General features: G+C 35.3%; 1 protein-coding gene across 3 annotated transcripts in view; it reads right to left on the minus strand.

Annotated features, from left to right (window-relative positions):
* Positions 1-2,914: 2,914 nt before the first annotated feature.
* Positions 2,915-21,971, minus strand: part of ADGRA1 (adhesion G protein-coupled receptor A1) — a 583,487-nt gene continuing 564,430 nt past the window's right edge. For all 3 annotated transcript variants that reach the window (XM_063435182.1, XM_063435184.1, XM_063435183.1), the window contains 2 exons: positions 9,040-9,135; positions 2,915-5,697 (listed from right to left, as the gene is read on the minus strand). In XM_063435182.1, coding sequence (XP_063291252.1) covers positions 4,476-5,697; positions 9,040-9,135 — 1,318 coding nt within the window. In that variant the 3' untranslated portion in view covers positions 2,915-4,475. The remainder of the gene's footprint in view (positions 5,698-9,039; positions 9,136-21,971) is intronic.

Genomic DNA, 21,971 nt, shown 5'->3' on the forward strand with positions numbered 1-21,971 from the left:
AACATTTCAAAAGTTTAAAATATTCATTTGTAAGTAAAATATCAGCTAAGCATGGAGGGGAAAGTAATTCATAAATAAAAAAAAATAAAAAATAAAAAAAATAATGCACATTAAATGGGCAAGTTTATATCAGAGGTTTTGCAATCAGTAATAAACTTTGATCAGTCCAATAATTAATAATTACATCTCCCAGCATGCCAAAAGGCCGACAGCACCAGGAATTGTAGTCCATCATAGCTGGAGTTGTGATGACTGTCTACGTGTTATTGCATTTTCTTAATTTTCACTATTGGCTTATATTATACTAGGTTACTGTGCAATTCATTTAAAGTTTGTTTTATGCAATTATTCATCAGGAACTGACTATACATTTTCAGAGATTTTACCTTAATAAAAACATCTTAGAGTGTTACAATTGAATAATAAATGAGTTATCACCAAACTAAAATATATATTTTTCAGTTTCATGAAAAAATCAAATGCTAAACAACTGGGCATTCAGCTGATCACGACTTGTTGGAGCCAAAAAGAAAAAAAAAATCCCAAATAAGCCATTTTGGATTTTATTTTTCAACATGCTATTTTGTTTAAAATTGTAAAAATTATTTGTCAGGTGTCTGAAATTAATTGTTTAGCAAACAAGCTTTTTATGTACTTGATAGTTCATATCTACAGCCACATTTCCACATCTCAGGTTCATAATATAGTTTAATTAAGGCAAAACTCTCTTTATAAGAAAAAAAAAACATTTGTGGTTATGTGTTTTTATTTTAAACTTTAACCTTTAATTTGGCACATAGAGCATTGCAGAATAATCAAAATGGCACATATATATATTGGATTGGGTGCGTCTTTTGCTTTGCTTTCATTTTAAGTATTAAGTATTGCTAACTTTTTATTTACCTTTTTTTAACTTGTAAACCATATTTTTATTAGGTATATCACAATAATGCTTGTTGCTAAAAATAATAATAATAACAAAAATTAACCAATGTGTAAATGTTAAAATGATGCATGAGAATAAAAAAAAAAGACATTTGCGTACCTATTGTTTTAAACAAAAATCCACGACAACATATGGCAATCTAAGTAATTATTTGTATTTACATTACAAAGCTCTCAAACAAAATTTAAAAATGAATAAATATTTTGATGTAAAATAATATTATAGAAATTATACAGGTGTGCTTTTTATTATTAAAATATATGCACACCATGTATTAGTTATTTGGGTTGATTTTGTTAGTTAAATAATAAACACGTTAAAATAAACGAAATGTTTACTTTAAAATGCATTAACTGATGTTCATCGAGGAATTCCTATAGTCTGGCAAATGTGTATAAGAACAGAGCTCTAAATTAAAATAAACACTAATCAACTTATTTTGTATACTTTTATATATTTATTATTTCTTCATTTATATTATTATATGTATATATATATATTCATTTATTTATAATGTGGCATTTTTATTTCAAACATGGGTGTTCAACTTTATCTATTTCTGAATTGAAGACAAAATAAAATGTAGGCTAATATAGACAATGTGTGACCAGTTAAAGCACTTTAACAATGTAGATGCTTGTAAAAAAAAATTGCAGTAATGTGAGAAAATCTAGAAATTAATTTACTTATAGAAACATAGATATATAGAATGTGACGGCAGATAAGAATCATTCGGCCCATCTAGACTGCCCAATTTTCTAAATACTTTCATTAGTCCCTGGCCTTAACTTATAGTTAGGATAGCCTTATGCCTATCCCACACATGCTTAAACTCCTTTACTGTGTTAAGCTCTACCACCTTAGCTGGAAGGCTATTCTGTGCGTCCACTACCATCTCAGTAAATTAATACTTCCTGATATTATTTTTAAACCTTTGCCCCTCTTAGTTAAGACGATTGTTTCTCATTGTGGTAGTTTTTCTTCTTTTAAATATAGTCTCCTCCTTTACTGTGTTGATTCCCTTTATGTATTTAAATGTTTCTATCATATTCCCCCTGTCTCGTCTTTCCTCCAAGCTATACATGTTAAGTTCCTTTAACCTTTCCTTGTAAGTTTTATCCTGAAATCCATGAACTAGTTTGCTGGATAAAATCCAGAAATGAAGTGAATTGAAAAATGAATCACAAAATCTAGGCCAAAGTAGTCAAGCTGGGACTATAGTGGCATTGAGATATTTCTTAAAACCAGATTTGTTTGCCCTACATTTTGCAAATTTCTGGTTAGCAATTCACAAAATGTTAAAGTTTAATGAATAAACCTCTCATTGAAGTAAGCCATGGTATTCTTTATTTTAATACAAATAATTCTAAAAAAATAATGATTGAAACTGTAAATGTTACAAACTATAATTAAAAAATAAAATAAAAAAAAAGTTTTATCTGTTTAAATAGTTCACAAAAATAGTAGCAATAACATGGACATTTTCACATCAGCCTTTAATGAATTGACCCATAACTGTGTATCTGCTAAAATACTTTGCGGTCCAATAGTAATTTTTTTTTTTTAAGTAAAAACGACTAAATGTGTGTAGATAAATTTCAAGTAATTAATATCTTTATTCTTAACATTTGTTTTTACCTTTATTTTTGTTTTATTAGCTATGTATATAAATTTCTGACATTATAAAAAGTTATATTTAAGTCTAAGTCACTACCTGTAAGGAAGTTCCTTTTAATTTAACAATATTTTTAAATACCCGGGAAATAGTTATAATATGAAAATATTTGTATTTTTAGTATGTGTTCAATGTTCAGTTTTTAAAAAATAAAAAATAAATAAACTGAAATAAATTGTGTGCACTTTCAACTTCGGCCAGTGTTACCCAAGTAGTTCTTATATGGACTTGTCATTCTGAAGACAAGAATAGTCATTTTCTAACTTCGACCAAAGCCATACATACTAGGCAGATATCCAAAGCATATTTATTGTGAGTATATAAATAAATATATGTTATATGTATTAAAGTTTATGAAGTCAAGAGACTGTGCAAATCCTGTTTACACTCTTTAAAGTCGTGTGAATAGTTTTGCATTAATAATAATCATTTCAATTTACTCATATAAGAAAAAAAATCATGACTGTAGTCCTCAAAGAGTTAATGAGAAACCAGCACAATTCGAACTGTGGATGAAAGTTCAGCAAGATCAACTCACGGGTCCAAAGGCAAACTTTACAACGTTGTGGAAAACTCATTTAGACAGTTGCTAGAACACTGCACGGTGTTACATACAATGGGTACTGCATGCTTCGCAAAAGACATATGAGTGAACGTTAATCAAAGTTTTAAAATCTCATAGGAAGGATTGTGCCACTTAAACTAGTGCAGAGGTGAGTTTCTGTTGAGTCTTAATGTTCTAGATTAATAACTCACATGAATTTTTTTTCACAGCCTTTAACAATACTGCAATTTAAACATATAACATAAAAAAAAAAAACTCAACAAAATGGTAATACCCTGAATTGCGTCATGCAAAACACAATCAATACAACACAGCAGATGTAAAAGGAGACATTAATTATCACTTCTCTCCAACATGGAAAGAGATTCACATTGAGCAGACTTGACACATTTCTGAAGAACTCATGGCAACCATCCCGAGGCAATGTCACCTTATAAAGGGGTAGAACTGAGAAATTATTTAATCCTTAATTACTTCACATTACTGCTATGTTGTGCAGATTAAATACCTTGATACTATATTTACTCTGTACCATTGCATAATCAGAGAACAGATTATTGGTGAAATCACAACCGCTCAAAATATGGGACTCCAGGTGCTGTAGACTACTATAATAATGACTGGTAGTCATGTCAATGATGGCCCACAGAAGCTGGAGAACCGTATCTTTGCAGATACAATATATTTCCATATTTTGTATCACTTGTAAAATTGTGCCTGTATCGTACACGTTCATTGGTATTTTATTATACTTAATATGGGCATAACCTGTAGCCCACTAATAAAAATAACCCCCTACTGTCAGGTCATCTTCTGAGGATGATGGAAGGTTAGAGGTTATGTTTTAATTGATACCTTATAAATATTTAACATGTGTCCTCAGGAGATATTTAAAAATAAAATATTTGTAGAATTTGACAGGAGGGATTTCCACCATCGAGCATTCTACCAAGTGTCCACCACTATCCTAAAGAGGGCATGGACACATCCTTTTACAAAAATAATGGCATTAAAGATTTAGAGTATTGCCTCTTCGATCAATCTCACATTCATGTTAATTTGCAAAATAGACTTAATTATTAAACCTCTTTAAATACATCTCTTTGATTACCACTTGATTCATTTTATAATTTGTTTGTAAAAAAAAGAAAAAAGAGAGATACAGAACGAAGCATTGTACATCGATTCAATGTAATAGTGTGCTGCACGAACATTTAACAAGTGAAATTAAAAACATAGCATCATGTTTATCAGGGTGGAAAGACAAATTCACCGAACCCATTAACTAACTACACAGTAGTTTCATTTTTCCAAGGGCCGGTTTTGATATTTCCTGTACTATCTGAGCTATAGATCATGGCTTCGTGCATGTTTCCTTTCAGAATCCCATTAGGATTTGTTGTATTAAATGGATATGATTGTCTCCTTGGGTGCATCTCAAAATGAGCTGTATGGTGCACAGTGTCACTTTCTGGCATTTTACTACAGCTAAATATTGCAGTACTTGCTTCACTGCTTTCTGGCTGGTTGATAGTAGGATAAGGGTCACTCCCTGCACAGCAGCCTCTCCTGTGGCCGGTCGGGCCCTCGTGGGTACTGTGTGGACTGTCTGTGTGTGAACTATGGATACTTCCATCAATGCTAGAAGGAATGTGATAAGCATATTCTCTCTCCGCAGCTGATCTGTGCCGGCTGAAGTAACGGGGTTTAGTTCTGCTTTTCAGACACCTGTGTACATGCATGTTGGGCCTAAAAGCACTTTCATTGTGTACGTGTATGTGTCCCTCGTCCTCCATTAATTGTTCACAGTGAATCTTTGCACAGCATGGTGTGACCGGTGAAAGGCAGTTTACATGACTTTGGACGGCTTGTAAATTAGTCAGTTTGCAATGTCCTACGGATGGGTGGTTATATAAAGGTGATTTATTAGGACATGGTGAGTCCTGAATACACGTTGTGTGCACTTGAGCCTCTCCATTAATGTTAACTTTTTGGCGGGCACTAGCCTGCGAGGCATATGCATTTCTTTTCGAGGGGCAACACGACCACCAGCAATGCCAAACATCATCCCTCTTTGCACAGTGATGGATCAATGTAAAGAGCCCTAGAGTTACACAAAATGCACCATAGAGGCAGCTAAATATCATATCCAGGAAGGGACCTTGGGAGACAGCAAGGGCACCGAAAGTCCAGGTTGCAGTAAACAGGAAAAGGGTGAACGCGGTTGCTCTTAACTGAGCTTTAAATGAATGTTCATTTTCCAGCAGAGAAGCTGACATCAAAGAGCAAGTTGCCTGGGCAACAGGTCCAACATCGGCTATATGGCTGTGCCCCATTTCAGCACCGGACAACCTCTGCTGCTCCTCTGTTCTCTCCTTCAATTCATACTTGCGTTCAGGGTGACGCTTCAGCTGCACATAGGTGCAGAGAAAGTATATGCAAGTGACGAGTACAATAAATGCAACTGGGCCATAGAAAGCACCAAGGCTGGGTTCCCAGGCCATCCAACAGCTGTGAATGGGAATAACAGAAAGGTTATCAGAATGCAAAACAGTATATAACAGGAACAAAGCAAGGTTTTCTAACACCAAATAATTTTCAATGCATTACAGGGTAAGTCAAAAGTCAAAAACATTCCAAATACCTGTAATATATTTAATGCTAGATTAATAACATCAGTATGTAATAGACAAAGAGGTGTACCAATGACATAGGTTTCCCTAAAGATAACATTGTTAAGTGACATAGAAGCATTTGAGTGGTTCCGACTTTTGAACCATCCTGTGTAATACTGTTATGGGTAACAATAGTGAACTGAGCAATAAGGGAAGTACAATAACAACAGTGTGTTATTCATTTAATGACATTGTGAAAAGCTTCCTCCTGTCTTTTGTTTAACCACCAAGGAAGTAGCATGTGTCTGTCCATCCTCCCATCCTCCCACCAATCTACCCACCTAACCATCCATCCACCAACCCACCCATCCTCCCACCAATCCACCCATCCTCACAACAATCCACCTACCTAACCATCCATCCACCAATCCACCCATCCTCACAACAATCCACCCACCTAACCATCCATCCACCCACTCATCCACTTACCAATCCACCCATCCACCCACTAACCCACCCACCCACCAATCCATCTACCCCCCACTCATCCACCGACCAATCCACCCACCAATCCACCCATCCACCCACCAATCAATATACCCCCCACTCATCCACCCACCAATCAATCTACCCACCCACTCATCCACCCACCAAGCCACCTATTTACCCACCCACCCATCTATCTTGCCAGCATGCACCCATCTATATTGTCAGGAGAAATCTACCTCCAGTAAATCTTGTTCCTCTATAATATTGCGTTTGTTATCTCAGTATTTTTAGAACAAAATTGTAGAAGGAATTGTAGAAGGAATTGCCATTCTATATATAGCATTTAGTCTGTTTTGCCTGGGGCAGGTTGATACATTTCAGGACAAACTGACATCTATAAGCAAGCTACATACACCCTGGATGATCAAACAAACTTCACTAGTAATTAATCAATGGCTCACTGAACGGATCCAGTCATGGGAAATAATTCACGACTTCAGTTAACCCTGCAGGAACCAAATGGTTAAGTAACAATTTGCCTTTGTTTTACAATCAGTTATTTCAGTGCGAGTGTCCTTTGATTTCATTGTGTGGCATTCATCTTACTTATTTCATAGGTTCCTAAGCCACAGTCCAGGGTTTAATAATTGGGTTACCGCATGCAAATATTTGTGGGTCCCCATTCCTTGGAAGTGGAACAGGCACATTATATATGTCAAGCTCTAAGTTAGTTATCCACAATAGGTTTTTATGTAGCTGTATTTCTTTCCCCAGTTTAATGGAGATCTCTTTCATACTGTGAAGGCGTTCTGCTGAAATAATTTTAATATATATTATAGGTTAACTGTAGAATGGGTGAGCTCTCAGGCAGCCCCCCCTAATGCCTGCAATAAAGTTTATAAAGTTAACAAAAGTTAATAAAAAGATTAATAAAGTAAATAAAAGTACCTGGATCATATATATATATATATATATAAAATCTAAGTACTTTTATAGGCACAAACACATACATAAACCATTAATAAAAGTGTATTTTAATATTAATATAAATATATATATGTTTATATAATTATATATATATATATATATATATATATATATTAATATTAGTGTATTTTAATATCAATATATATATATATATATATATATAATTATATATATATATATATAAAATAAAAATAATCAATTGAATAAGTAAATAAATTGAATAATTGAATAATCAAGTCATTTTATTAATTACAATTTGAGGGACCTGCCGACAACCCAGGCTGAAAGTCCAGAGAACTTGGCTCACAAGCCCTATATTTAACCCTGTAACTTTCTAGGACACCATTAAACCTGTACATGGGGAGTGCTATTTTACTCGGGAAACTTAGCTGAATACAAATATTAGCGTTTAAAAATAGTAAAACATATCACAATGATGATATCGTCAGTGAAAATGCATTTTATTTAGCATTTGCACTTTTCACACACAAACGGTACTTCCACTGACAATATAATTGTTGTGATACGTTTTTCTATTTTGAAACACTAATATTTGTGTTCAGCAAAGTCTCCCGAGTATAACAGTACCCCCCATGTACAGGTTTTATAGCGTTTTTGAAAGTTATAGGGTCAAATATAAGGGTCAAATATTTTACATTGAAATTTGCCCGATTGGTTATGTTGCTTTTGAGAGCGTATGGTAATCCAGGGATGAGAATTACCCCCATGATGGCATACCATTTGCAAAAGTAGACAACCCAAGGTATTGCAAATGGGGTATGTCCAGTCTTTTTTTAGTAGCCACTTAGTCACAAACACTGGCCAAAATTAGCGTTCAATTTAGTTTTTTGCATTATTCACACACAAACAAATATGAATGTTAATTTTGGCCAGGGTTTGTGACTAAGTGGCTACTAGAAAAGACTGGACATACCCCATTTGCGATACCTTGGGTTGTCTACTTTTGCAAATGGTATGCCATCATGGGGGTAATTTTCTTTCCTGGGCTACCATTTGGTCTCAAAGCCAACATAACCAGTCTGGCAAATTTCAATGTGTATACAATGAAAAATGTAATGTGCTATATTTCACCCTGTAACTTTCCAAAACACCATAAAACCTGTACATTGTGGGTACTGTTTTACCCATGACACATCGCTGAATACAAAAATGTGTATTTAATTGCAGTAACAGCTGAAAGTATTGTGACATTCACAGTTAAAATGCCATGCAGAACTAAAAAAAAAAAACACTATTTCGTATTTTCTCACATTATTTTATGTTTTATTCATATTAAATTATGCTTAATATACAAATATTTGAAACATAAAAGCCCTGTTTTTCCTGAAAAAAATTATATATGATAAGTGTGGTTGTACATAATATTAAAGGGATGAATTACGCCTGAACAGACATATAGTGCAAATTCAAGGTTTTGTGTACATTTTGATTTTATCACAACTTGTACAATTGGTTCAATACTTAAGAGGTTAACCAGAATGCATTTGTAGTCATGTATGCCCACTGAATAATTGTGTCTGGTTAACCAATTATATTTTAACTGCCCGCAAAATGAGACAGTAAGATGTCCTTATAACAGAACTACAGAAGTATTTACAGAATCAGAAGTAAGATTTTTAGGGCCATTTAAATTTACTCTCATTATGAAGCAAACATATCCGATCTGCCTCGTGTCTTTTATTATACCAGCTTTTTAAACGTGCATGATTTTTTTTGGTAAAAATGTGCAAAGACTACTTACTATTGCGTATTGTTTTCATTTCCATAATTTTTTAAGTTTGTTGCTGCAGTTATTCCACATATGATGAAAGGAACCCCTCCAGCAATCAGATAGAACCTATTGAAAAAAGGATACAGTTAAAATGTATACTTCCGATTTTGCAAGCCAATATAATAATAGACATTTAAGTTATAGTAAGACATGAATTAACCCTGCCTTTAATTTCATTTCTCCCACAAGCCTCCATTGTATAATAGATTAGGATGTGCCGTTAGATTTTTTTAATTTGCATATTTTCTTGTCACTATAATTTGAAATTGAGCTGGATTCTGATTGGCTAAAAATACCATGCAACCAACCAATCAGAATATAGCTTTCGAATGAAGTTGATCAGAATGTTTAGTTTTTTCAGCTGTCTCTCTCGGCTTTTAGCATTTAAATTCACCGCAGGGGTGTTTGGAACACTGAAATCCGTAACTTTTGCACAAATTTTCAAACTTGTCATTTATTTGAAAGCGTTGCTGACAAGTTAACATTTATTGAGCAAGGCTTCTATCAGCAGCAATAACAACCCAAAATAACCTATTGTTAGTCCAGCAAATTTCTCATTATTGCTATTCGCAACTCTGCGGTCCATCGGGTAAAAATAGCCAATCGACCAATGAGCATATTAACTTCATGGATGTATAACCGAGAACCCTGATTATAAAAAGAAAGAGGGGAAGCAGACATGCTGTTAGTGCAATAGATATTTTTTTTCTTTATTTTAAGTACATACGACAAGTGCTAAGTGGAGCAAAGACAGGAGCAGGAGCTGCATGTACCCTTCATAGATCTGAGAACATAGACTTCTAAAATAATATGTTTTACGAAATATGATTGGTATAAAAAATAGCAAAATGAGATTGGTGGTTTGGGTCCTTGGACCTCATAATATTCTATGATACATTTTTATTGCGCATGTTTATATTTACATAAACTCAAATAGAATTATTCTAATCATCTTATCCCATCTCCTGGATTGCTTTATTCATCTTTTTTCTTTCATTGGAGCCTGTAAAGGGGGTGGAACTGGACACAAATGGCCAAAAGAGTCCAAAGGAGTCCAAAGAAGATGAACACTCATATATCGGGGCAGATCTAGGTAGGGATTCGGTGTTTCTTAATTCTACCATGCCGCCTGTCTGGATATTAATGCACTGCCCATGCACATCTTAGTAGTTACTTTAGTAAACACCAGACGATATATGAACCACAGTGTGCTCAACTACTGTATCTTGATAAGTTAAATACTAAATAAAGAAGATAGCATTATCCTTAGAGTTAAAGGGACACTAAATGCACCCAGATCCCTTATCCTAATGAAGTGGTCTGGTGCAGTACAACTGTGTTTTGAAACCTGCAATGTAAAACACGCTTCTCGCGGAAGACCGTCACTAAAAGCGCATCCTTCTCTGTAACCGAGTAAAACTTGGTTATATATCAAATGCTGCTCCTAGAACAGCATTTTTTTTCCATATATCATTTTTTAATGAATTATGCTTTTGTGTACACCATTGCAATGATCGTCATACATTCAGCGTACAATCGATACTTATACTTTGTATCCGTGTTACATTAAACAATTGACACGAGCAGAGTGGTGGGCTCACAAGCAGTTCTGGTGTCGCTGTGTATCTTATAGCTGCGTAGCTTATCCCATAGAACAGATCATTATATCCAATGCATAATTCCCTGAACGATGCACAGTGATCAGCAATTTCTTACTTTGCATATTTTCAAATAACCAAAACATAGGACCAAAACAAAGGAACGGGGGTAGGGGGGGGAGAGGATACAGAAATAAAATAAACATTAGGAGTAGTGAGCTCACACAGTTACCGAATCAGTTAGTACATCCAAGTGTCTTGTGTACACATTTACCTTATTTGTCATCTTGTTAGCTGAGCACTATTTGTTATGCCCCATCTGCCTGACCACCTCAAGTGTATTAATGCTGGTGCTAGACCCATTCTCTGTCCTAGAGGACCAGCTACTCCAATCACGGACATATTTGTCCTAGCACCCTTGTAGCCCACATGCCATTTTTTCATAGGAGCTAATTATGTCTAGCCTATTACTGATAACCTCCAGTAGGGGGATTGTTTTGCTTTTCAAATAGAACGTTAGACTAGCCTTTGCTACTGTGAGTATGTTAATTATCACCTTGCAGTGAGGATGGGATGTTAACTCAGGGATCATATGGAGGAGGGAGTATTCTGGTTGCAGTGGAAGGCTAAAGTGTGCTGTTGTGGAGATGAACAATCTCACTTGCTCCCAGAACCTGCCTAAGTTGGGACAGTCCCAAAACAAATGCAGCATGCAACCCGTCCCAGAGGCGGGCTACAAAATTAATAAAAGGAATGGAACATATCAGCTATGAAGAAAGGTTAACAAATTTAAACCTATTTAGTTTAGAAAAACGTCGCCTGAGAGGGGATTTGATAACATTATACAAATATATTCGGGGCCAATACAAACCATTGTGTGGAAATCTATTCACAAACCGGACTTTACATAGGACACGAGGCCATGCTTTTAGACTGGAAGAAAGAAGATTTCGTCTAAGGCAAAGGAAAGGTTTTTTTACTGTAAGAACAATCAGGATGTGGAATTCTCTGCCTGAAGAGGTGGTTTTATCAGAGTCCATACAGATGTTCAAACAGCTACTAGATGCATACTTGCAAAAACAGAATATTCAAGGATATAATCTTTCAATGAAGGGTAATAACTGCTTGATCCAAGGATAAATATGACAGCCATTCTGGGGTCAAGAAGGAATTTATTTCCGAGCCTGTTGCAAAATTGTGCTTCAAACTGTTTTTTTTTTGCCTCCTTTTGGATCAACAGCAAAAAACAAATGTGAGGAAGGCTGAACTTGATGGACGCAAGTCTCTTTTCAGCTATGTAACTATGTAACTATGTTACTATGTAACTATGTAACAGAGCCCAGACGCTCCGTTATAGATGCGAGATAGCCTATGCGGCACCAGATATCTCATTGTGATTTTGCAATAGGACTCCCAGAGGGAGAGCGAGAGGTTATACCCACCAACATGAATCGTAAACATGACTATGGTTGTTACCCTTATAGAAACATAAAATGAAAATGAAAACTGAGACTGAAAACAACCCCATATTAGTTTATGCATTCAGTCAGCATCAACATTCGACTCGTAAATTATATGTTACGTGAACTTGAGCTTCAGGCTAGCATGCCAGTAAAAGAGTCCCGTAAGTTCAGTTCTTTTTGGCCTGTTGGGAGATCCCGCCATCAGCCATTCTCCTTGGAGGCGTCTCAGTGACACGGCAGCCGGCTCCTCGGGCACTTGTAAAAGGAATAGTCCCCATTCTTTATGGAGGACCATGCCCACCTCTGGTTCGTTGGCAGTATAATTTCTCCCATTTCTCCATATAAGGATCTTTGCTGGGTAAGTATTGCATATGAAGATTCCTCAGTGTCTTCGTCACCATTATAAATTCCCTTCGACGATTCATAGTCAACGCAGATAAATCCGCGTAAAGCTGGATGTCAGCATAGGGGTCTTGTAACTTGGGAAGTTTCCTTGCCACAGTGAGCAATGCTCCCTTTGTTTTAAAATAGTGAAGTCTCGCCACTGCATCTCTCGGCATGTCCTGGGCAAGCCTTGGGGGCCTTGGTAAGCAGTGAGCCTTGTCCATGAGCCATTCTCCCTCTGCGACGTCTGGCAGTAGGTATTTACACAGTCCTATGAGTTACCCAGATAGGGCAACTGCAGCCACGTTTTCCGTGATCCCCCTGAAGCGGATATTTTTCCTCCTCGAGCGGGCCTCAATGTCTGCCAATTTGCGTTTGACCTAAATAGGTCTCCGGATACTATAGTGATTGCTAAAGTGCTTTTTCTGTTAAGAGAGTGTCTGCTTTTTTAATTTTACAAAAAGTGCAAATTTAAATAGAAATTGGCACTGTTATAAATTACTTGTTACACCCCCACTCTGTCAATCACACAAGCAGTCCTGTTACTTCCTGGTTTGGTTAGTCCAGAGGAACTAAACTCAAGAGGAAGCCATTGCTCAGAGCACCTGCCTTGCAAAGACTTCTCATGGAGCTGCATTGGGAAGTCTGTGATTGGACAGCCACAGAAAGCCTGGGCATGGTTAGAAAAAGGGAGCTTGCAAAGACTGCAGACAAGATGTCTACAACGTTTGCAAGTTGTTTTTATATATACCCCTAATCAAAAATGCATTATTAAATGCATGCAAGTTTTCATTGGAAGTATATTAATTATATACAATATTGACTGGTCATTTAGAGAGTCGTGACACCCAGTTTGAGGATTGACAGAATAGGAGTTTAAGCTAGTGTTACTATAGTGTTACTATCAATCTCTATTAAAGCTGAATGGATGTTCAGATGTTTGATTTTGTAAAAATATTTAAAAAAAGTATGTGATATCTTTACTATCAAAGAAAGAAAACCAATGAGTTTGTTATGAGTTTTAATATTTCAGTTCTAGGATGAATTAGACAAATCAAAGGAAGAAAACCATTTATCTGATAAGAAGCACCATAGCAAAATGAACTGAATTATAAATATAGAAAATAATTAAAAATTGTAAAGCAAGAAAAGACTGACTTTGCACTTTGTGTTTAATATATGATTTTGAGCTTACTTTACTGCATGCTTTTCTGAAGAAGACAAATTAAAGTTACCATGGATTCATCCAAATAAAAAAAAAATGATTTGTAAAAGAAATATTAATATTATATTGAAGGATTGAACGCCAATCCTCAATAGCAGGCCAGTAACCAACCTCATGCAGATACATTGCATTAACAACGAAACAGCTGTCCATGAGTGGTTCACTGGCTTTGCAACTCTTCCCGAGTTGTGTTTCAAAGCTGTTGTATACAGCAAACACAGACTCAAAGGAAACCATGTTTAAAATGGAATAATGACACAAAAATTTGATTCTTTGTTGAACTAATTTGCATATGTCCACCCAGAATCCTTTGCAGTAGGGACATCACTGCAAATGTGAGATTTATGTGGAAAAAAGCAAGTCTTATGGCTTAACTAGTGTGCAGATGTTTTAACAATGAACTGACTATCCACTGACTTCAGGTGGAAGGGGTTTTAAATCACGATCCTTCCCCACCATAACTTTATTGGTTTTTGCTACATATATATATTTATAAGAAAATAAATTACATTTATTTTCTCACCCCTCCTGGGTGGTATGTTTATTCCTCATTCTCAGGTCCTATATATATGTATGTATAAGAAATGCCTCACTAAGTCAAATAATGGGGATTTTGTTTCAGTATATAATGCTGATCATCTCAGCCTATCACTGACTGCCAAGCCAATGCTACTTTGGTGTTAAACCATTTGAAAATGGTTTAACACTCTAAAGTTAGACGGCACCTGGGGATGCAAGGCTCGTAAGCACTTCATTGAGATTAAGGCTTGGACTATTTTTATATATATATAGTAAAACTCGAATTCCTGCACTCCAACTTTCAAAATATACAGCCTGGTGCCCAGTAACAATGTAGTATAAAATAGAAAAAATACCGTCACTCTAGGTCTTCCAAATGATGTTATTTATTTTCTGTCAATCCAAAGGGTCAACATTTCAGCCCTCTTTCGGGGATTTCATCAGGACACATCAAAGTGATGTGTCCTGATGAAAGCCCCGAACGGGGGCTGAAACATTGACCCTTTGGATTGACAGAAAATAAATAACATCATTTGGAAGACCTAGAGTGCCGGTATTTTTTCTATTTTATATATATATATATATATATATATATATATATATATATATATATATAAAGTTCCATACAATTGCTTGCACTCCTGGATTAATAGTAAAAGGCCTGGTGCTTAATCGCCAAATAATAGAAATAAAGTAATGATAACCCTCCAAGGACTTCGAAAATATTGTGAAAAAACTTTTATTCAGGCATCTGCCACAGAAGATCAATGTTTCAGTTCTCTAAGGAACTTTCGTCAGGATCCTGATGAAAGTTCCTTAGAGAACTGAAACGTTCATCTTCTGTGGCAGATGCCTGAATAAAAGCTAAGTTTTTTTCACAATATTTTCGAAGTCCTTGGAGTGCTATCATTACTTTATATATATATATATAAATAAAATAAAAGGTGAGCTATGAGAGAGGTATACATAAGCTATAGTTTTTCTCCATTAGTTCCTCCTGTAAAATATGTTTTATAGATATTTAAGGCACCATTGTTTTTTCCAAATAGAGGCAGTAGTGTGTAGTGCATGAATGTGTCTATTGGTCTTGAATTTCTGTTTTGCTTCATCACTTAGTACTTGTTATTCGATTCCTAAACTAGATATCTTCTCCTTTCAACATCTAAATATTATATCATCAACCAAAGGAACAAGGAGGATCAGGACTCCAGCATATCAAAATTTAGAAAGTCCTAGGAATCTCATAATTTCTACTGCATAATTTTTCCACATTTGTTTTATATTTAGCAAAATATTTGCAAAGAAATAAAAAGACATGCATTGTAATTTTTTTGTTATTACTTAGTTACTTGGATTAGGCAAACATTACCTTTGTTGAGGTTCTACAGAGTGTTTGCCGGAGGTAAAATACACACCAACCTTATTTATATACCTAGTTGCTGAAGAGTTACTACTGGCCTCTTGGATCCAGAGGAAGAGCATAGCAGGTTAAGCAATGCTCAGTCAGGATCAGTCAAATTATATGGATCTGTGTGCAGTCCCACTCTACAAAACTAGTAATCTTGTGAAAAACTGTAGGCTCCCATCCTCAGTGTCCAAATCTCCCTTCCTCTGCTCTAGAAATACTACTCCCCTAAACCTTGTCCCACTGGCGCCCAGAAGAACTGGACCTAGCTTGTAGGTGCAAGAGCACCCTTTTACAGTAAAGGAAAGCTGTCTGCTGTAGAGGTTAAGATAAATTAAATATTGCCAGAGTAATGTCAAGGTAACTCCAAGCAAATCATGCAGGAAGAGTGTGGCAATGTGTCACGTTTACATTTCGCTTTTTTGTTCCTAGATCCGGGTCTAAAAACAATTTGAAAATTAAACCGGGAGAAGAAAAGATTCCATCTTACTTGCCTAGCAGAGAGAGTCTTGTTGGAGTGAAGATATGCAAGGTTTTTATGGTCAGTATAAACCATTATAGGAGCTTGTGTTCCTTCAAGAAGATGTCGCCAGGTTTCTAAGGCTGCTTTAATACTCAATAATTCTTTTTCTCCTATAGGGTAATTTTTTTCGGCAGGAGACATTGAACGTGAAAAAAAGGCAACTGGATGAAGAGGATCTTGAGGAGTTTTGTGTTGGGAGAGGACAGCTCCGATGGCTGTTTCTGAAGCATCTGTTTCAAGGACATAGAGACATGTGGGGTTTGGAAGTTGAAGAATAGGAGCAGTTGTAAATCTTCTTTTTAATTCATCGAAGGCTTTTTGAGCCTTTTCATTCCAATTGAAAGGATGTTTTTGCTGTTAAGTGAATTAAGTGAATGAGCTACGTCAGAGTAATTTTTTTATAAATTTTCTGTAGAAGTTGGCAAACCCCAGAAAACGTTGTAATTCTTTTACATTAGAAGGAATGGGCCAGTTGAGGATACAATTGATTTTAGAACTATCCATGCTTATCGAATGAGGGGTGATAACGTAACCTAAAAAGGTTATTTCATTGACGTTAAAAAGACATTTTTCTGGTTTAGCGTATAATTTATGAGTTCTAAGTCTGGATAACACCCATCTCATGTGTTTTTGTGTTCCTCAGGATTATTAGAATATATAAGAATGTCATCTAAATAAATTATAACACAGACGTCTAGAAGATCCCTGAAGATGTAATTTATAAAATGTTGAAAGGTTGCGGGGGCGTTGCAGAGGCCGAAAGGCATCACAAGATACTCGTAGAGGCCATATCTTGTTCGGAAAGCAGTTTTCCATTCATCGTTAGCCTTGATTCTAATGAGGTTATATGCCCCACGGAGGTCTAGCTTGGTGTAGATAGTAGCAGTTTTTAACCATTCAATCAATTCGTTTATCAGGGGAAGAGGGTAACGATTTTTAACTGTTATTTTGTTTAAAGCTCTGTAATCTATGATGGGACGTATAGTCTGGTCTTTATTTCTCACGAAAAACATACTGGAGGCAGCAGGTGAGCTGGAAGGTCTAATGAACCCCTTATGGAGGTTTTCATCCAAGTATTCCTTGAGGATTTTTAATTCAGATTCAGAGAGAGGATAGATGTGCCCAAAAGGTATGGGGGCACCAGGTATGAGGTCTATAGGACAGTCGTAGGGACGATGAGGTGGGAGTGTTTCAGCTTCCTTTTTACTGAATACGTCTGAGAACTCAGAATAACAGGAAGGTATAGTTGGTTCTTCAATAATCTGAAAAATTGGAATATGTTGTAAGCATGTCTTCTTACAATAAGCAGAGTTAAAGGTGAGAGAGAAGGGAGACCAAGTAATTTGTGGGTTGTGGTCCCTTAACCAGTTGATTCCTAGCATGACCAGATAAAGAGGTGAAGAGATAATATCGAATATAAGATATTCAGTATGAGTATGATGGGTGGTTGTTCTTACAGGAATAGTTTCATTTATTATAGGGCCCGAGGATATGAGGGAGCCGTCAATCACTCTGACAGAAACAGAAGTGCTTTTGCGAACACAAGGAATTTTATTTTTGGTTACAAAGGATGAATCGATGAACACCCCGTTTGCCCCAGAATCAATGATGGCTTCAGTCGTAATTCTTTCTTTGTCCCACTGTAATATGAGAGAAATAGAGGAGAATTGAGTGGTTGATTTAAAAGGAAGTGCACTTAGTATAGAAGTGGTATGAGCATGCTTACCGCCCTTTGGCCGTTTCAATAAGGGGCAATCTGGGATCAAGTGATCTTGCGAGGCACAATACATGCAGAGGTTTAGTAGACGTCTTCTAGTGTGAGAGGACTTCTTATAGTGCCTATTTCCATAGGTTCATTTGGTAATGATGGTTTTTCAGTTATTTTTGAAGGACTAAATGTTTTTTTCCATAATGAACTCGAGAGAGCTTTTTCGGCCTTTCTTTCTCTAAGCCTTCTGTCAATGCTGATTGATAGTTGAATCAGCGCGTTTAACGTAGTAGGAAGTTCAGTTCTAGAAAGTTCATCCTTTTGAGGGGTATTCACATAGAAAACTGTAGAGAAAACCAAATTGCCAAATTCAGACTATAATAGCCAAACTGCACCACCTTGTTTTTTTTTTGTTTTTTCATGTTTTGGAAATTTTATGTGAATTTGAAGAGAATTTCAGGCAAGTCAGTGAAACTGAAACTTAAGCTGAAAAAATCCAATTCATCTACTGTAGCCTAACATTTTAAATTCATGAAGAAATTCAAACAGTTCACACTGTAGTGAATAGCCCTGAGTAAGTATCTCTGTTCTGGACTGAGTGAGAACAAAAAAGGATTAAACATGCATATATTCAACAATTAACTCCCTTTTAACATAATTCATTATGATCACTCTCAAACTGCTGTATAAACTAATCATATTTTTTTTATCAGTCATGTCACTGGCAGATGAGGTACCTGTAACAATCACACTTTGATCTCCAAGATTGGTTTTTCATCTATCTAAATGCTAATTGGCTTTTTACCCTTTGCTTTATCCTCCTTTAAACTTATGCTTAACAATCATTAATGCACACAGCAATTCTAACATGTACATCAAAAGTAATTTATTTTATACTGTTTCTAATCTTTAGCGAAAAAAAAATAATTTCCATCTTGTATAATTTTTTTTCACGTTGTAATATAATAAGAGCTCTATTGACTAAGCATTTTTCCAAATCATTGTGCTATGTTACAAAAGCTGTCCTGATTACTGACTAGTATAATTGTATACAGTACGAAGTTAACTTAAATCCTTAACCCCTGCTGTGTCAGTCTCGGCTAATAAGAGAAAGATATGACCTCACTAAGTAATATATTAATGAAATGAAAGCATCCCTTCTTAAATATTATGTAGCTAAACCAATGGCTAAATTATTATATATAATCTGGGTTAGTTAAACAGGTTAAATATTATATGCAACAATAAAAGGATTAACCCAATTTCTATAAGCATAACTATTTGTACAAAGTACTTCTATATTGTTTTTGTATTGAATGAGTTTTTATAGTTGCAGTTTGGCAGATTTACAATTCATCTAAGTTTAAGATTTAGGTCAAAAGGGTCGAAAAGTTCTTTTGTGTCGCCAATATGGCGGGAACTTATTACCAAACATCAGAAGTCCACATCAGAGCTTAGAATCCTTAACGAAGGATCTCTAAAGCACAATCTACCCATGTTTAAACTGTAAGGGTCTTTTATCGAGGTTTAGAAGTCCCTTTATGGCAAAAGTATTCTCTATCAAAGTTTTGAACTCCTTAATGAGATTAGCACATACCCTACCTGGTTAACCACATTCAATATATAAACCTTAACTTATCCAAAACTAAATCATAGTGACCTCATCTTCACCTTCAACTCCAATACCTGCACTCTTCCTCATAGTGAATTTATATACAGTTTATATTTAGTTAATCCAGCAATCCAACAATCTAACCAATATCCCATGTCCACTGCTACAGTGCTACATTATATTCTTCTCAATTTCCTACATTTACGCATTCAGGATCTATCCAATCTTAACACTATGGATCACCTAAATACTAATACACTTATTGGTATTGTTCCATCTAAACTACTGCAGCTCCATCCCAACAGGTCTACCTCATTATTGTCTACCATTGACGATGAAGAACATTTCAGCAAGAGCCACTTTTCAGACTTGCCATCTTATTATTATTATTAGTATTTTATTGTATTACCGTTTGCACTTATATTTCGCCAACATAATCCACACCGCATTGCAATTATAGCGCTTTATAATTATATATTATACAAAAAGTAATTGACATACAGAAATTGAACAGAGGTAAGATGTGAAGAAGGACCAGATTTAATAAGCTTATCATCTCCTCCCCACCACTAACTTCCTATTAGTTCCTTTATTAGACTGGAAGACCGGATGCTAGAATAAAGAGGGCTAACTAAATCTGCAAATGCATACATCTCAACTACTGTCTCCAAAGATTCTCCTTGCCTCTTCATTCTACACTTCATTTAAGCAGTCACCGAACACAAACCCATTCTGGGGAGCTTACTATTTATCACTGTGCCAATCTGCTGTAAAGATTCCGGAATGCAATATTCGCCACATCTGCTTGTCATTTCAGCTAATTTGTGTTCTAAATGAGACCATTAACAGATAATACATTTGAATTTAAATGTTTATTTTCCACTTTACAGATATTTAATTTTATTACATTTGCAGGGCAGAATACAGTTAATTATCTCATTGTATGCTATTTAAACTGGCTTACATGGGTAATGTTGTAACTTCAGATTTTTGTATTTTAACATAATTTTACTTTTCATAAAGATTTAGGCAACATAATGGTTTGTATAACATATAACATACATAAATATATTTGGGAGTCCAGGCAATCTCCCCAATTTTGCACCCCTCCCTGTCACAGGTGACTTATTCCAGGGCTCTATTTAACCTTGACCTCCAGAGAGTACCAGGAAGAAGAATTTCCCAAGTAAGTGGACCTGCCAAAAATGGGGTACATTGATGTTGTGGCAGGCTTGTGCAATGCATGATCATATACGTTGCATTTTCAGTTGAATTTGGGGAAACCGCTTTAAGTATTCGTTGTGTGAGCTATTTCAATTGCTATTTTTGATTTTTTTCATTGTAAACAGCTGAAAGTCAGTACATTTTGACATTAAACCTGAATTTCAATGGGGGTTGAATCATTTTGATTAATGTATATTATATCGTTATGAAGATAATATGAGGGTTTAGGCAACATAACTTTTATAACTTTTAATGTGAATTATTTATTTCTAAAAAATACACTCTACGATAAAAGAAAGGATTTCTTTTCATGTTTTCCAAAACATAGACATATTTGGAATATATTTTTTTGTTCTCGATATAGTCTCCAAGCAATGAATAAATATCAACTTGTAGTTTTTCCATGTTAAAGGTTTATCCTACTATGTCATAATTTGTATTGCGGATTCTCTGACCCAATCTATTATTCCAATTATTTAGAAATCAAAATGTAATTTTATATGCTAGAATTAAAAAAGCCAAATTACACAGAAACATAAACTGGTACTGTGAAAAATGAAGTCTATTCAAAAGCTCTATTTTTATTTGACATTCTTATTTCGAAAATCCAGCTGAAGTTCTTTACTTATTGATAAGGCAGTTCAATTGAACTGTCTTTCTTGGGAATGAAACCTGCCGAATGATTAACTTCCCATTTTCTATTGCATCGTTTTAGCCGTTTTAGAAAATGCAGAACAAAAATGGAACACACTCAAAAGGAAAAAAAAAGAACAGTAGACTATTATCTGGCTATTTTTGGGTGGAACTGCCCATAGGTAGAATCTGAGGCAGTGATCCGTAAAAAAAAGTCTGGCAGAAGGAGACATTGAAATATGAGTCATGGTGCAAAGGTGTTGTCTCCTCTTCTCTTTTTCGTGGATAAATTATTACCAGTATAACATCATTATGTAGGTTACAAAAGACATGCTTATCAAGCTCAACATTTCACGTATCTCATAGTTTATCCAAAAAGGTAAACAAATGCCCAATTTGAAGCAATTTTCAGTTATGCTATACAAATTAAAAAATAATATTAATTCTTCAGCAATGTGCAAGAGAACTGCAAGAGGTGATTGAGCCAACAAAGATTTATATATATATATATATATATATATATATATATATATATATATATATATATATATATATATACACTCGCTACTTGGTAAGCCAGTAGAGTTAAGAAAAGAACTGTCTTCGTT

This window comes from Pelobates fuscus, chromosome 10 (genome assembly GCF_036172605.1).
Source record: "Pelobates fuscus isolate aPelFus1 chromosome 10, aPelFus1.pri, whole genome shotgun sequence".
Lineage (NCBI taxonomy): Eukaryota > Metazoa > Chordata > Amphibia > Anura > Pelobatidae > Pelobates > Pelobates fuscus.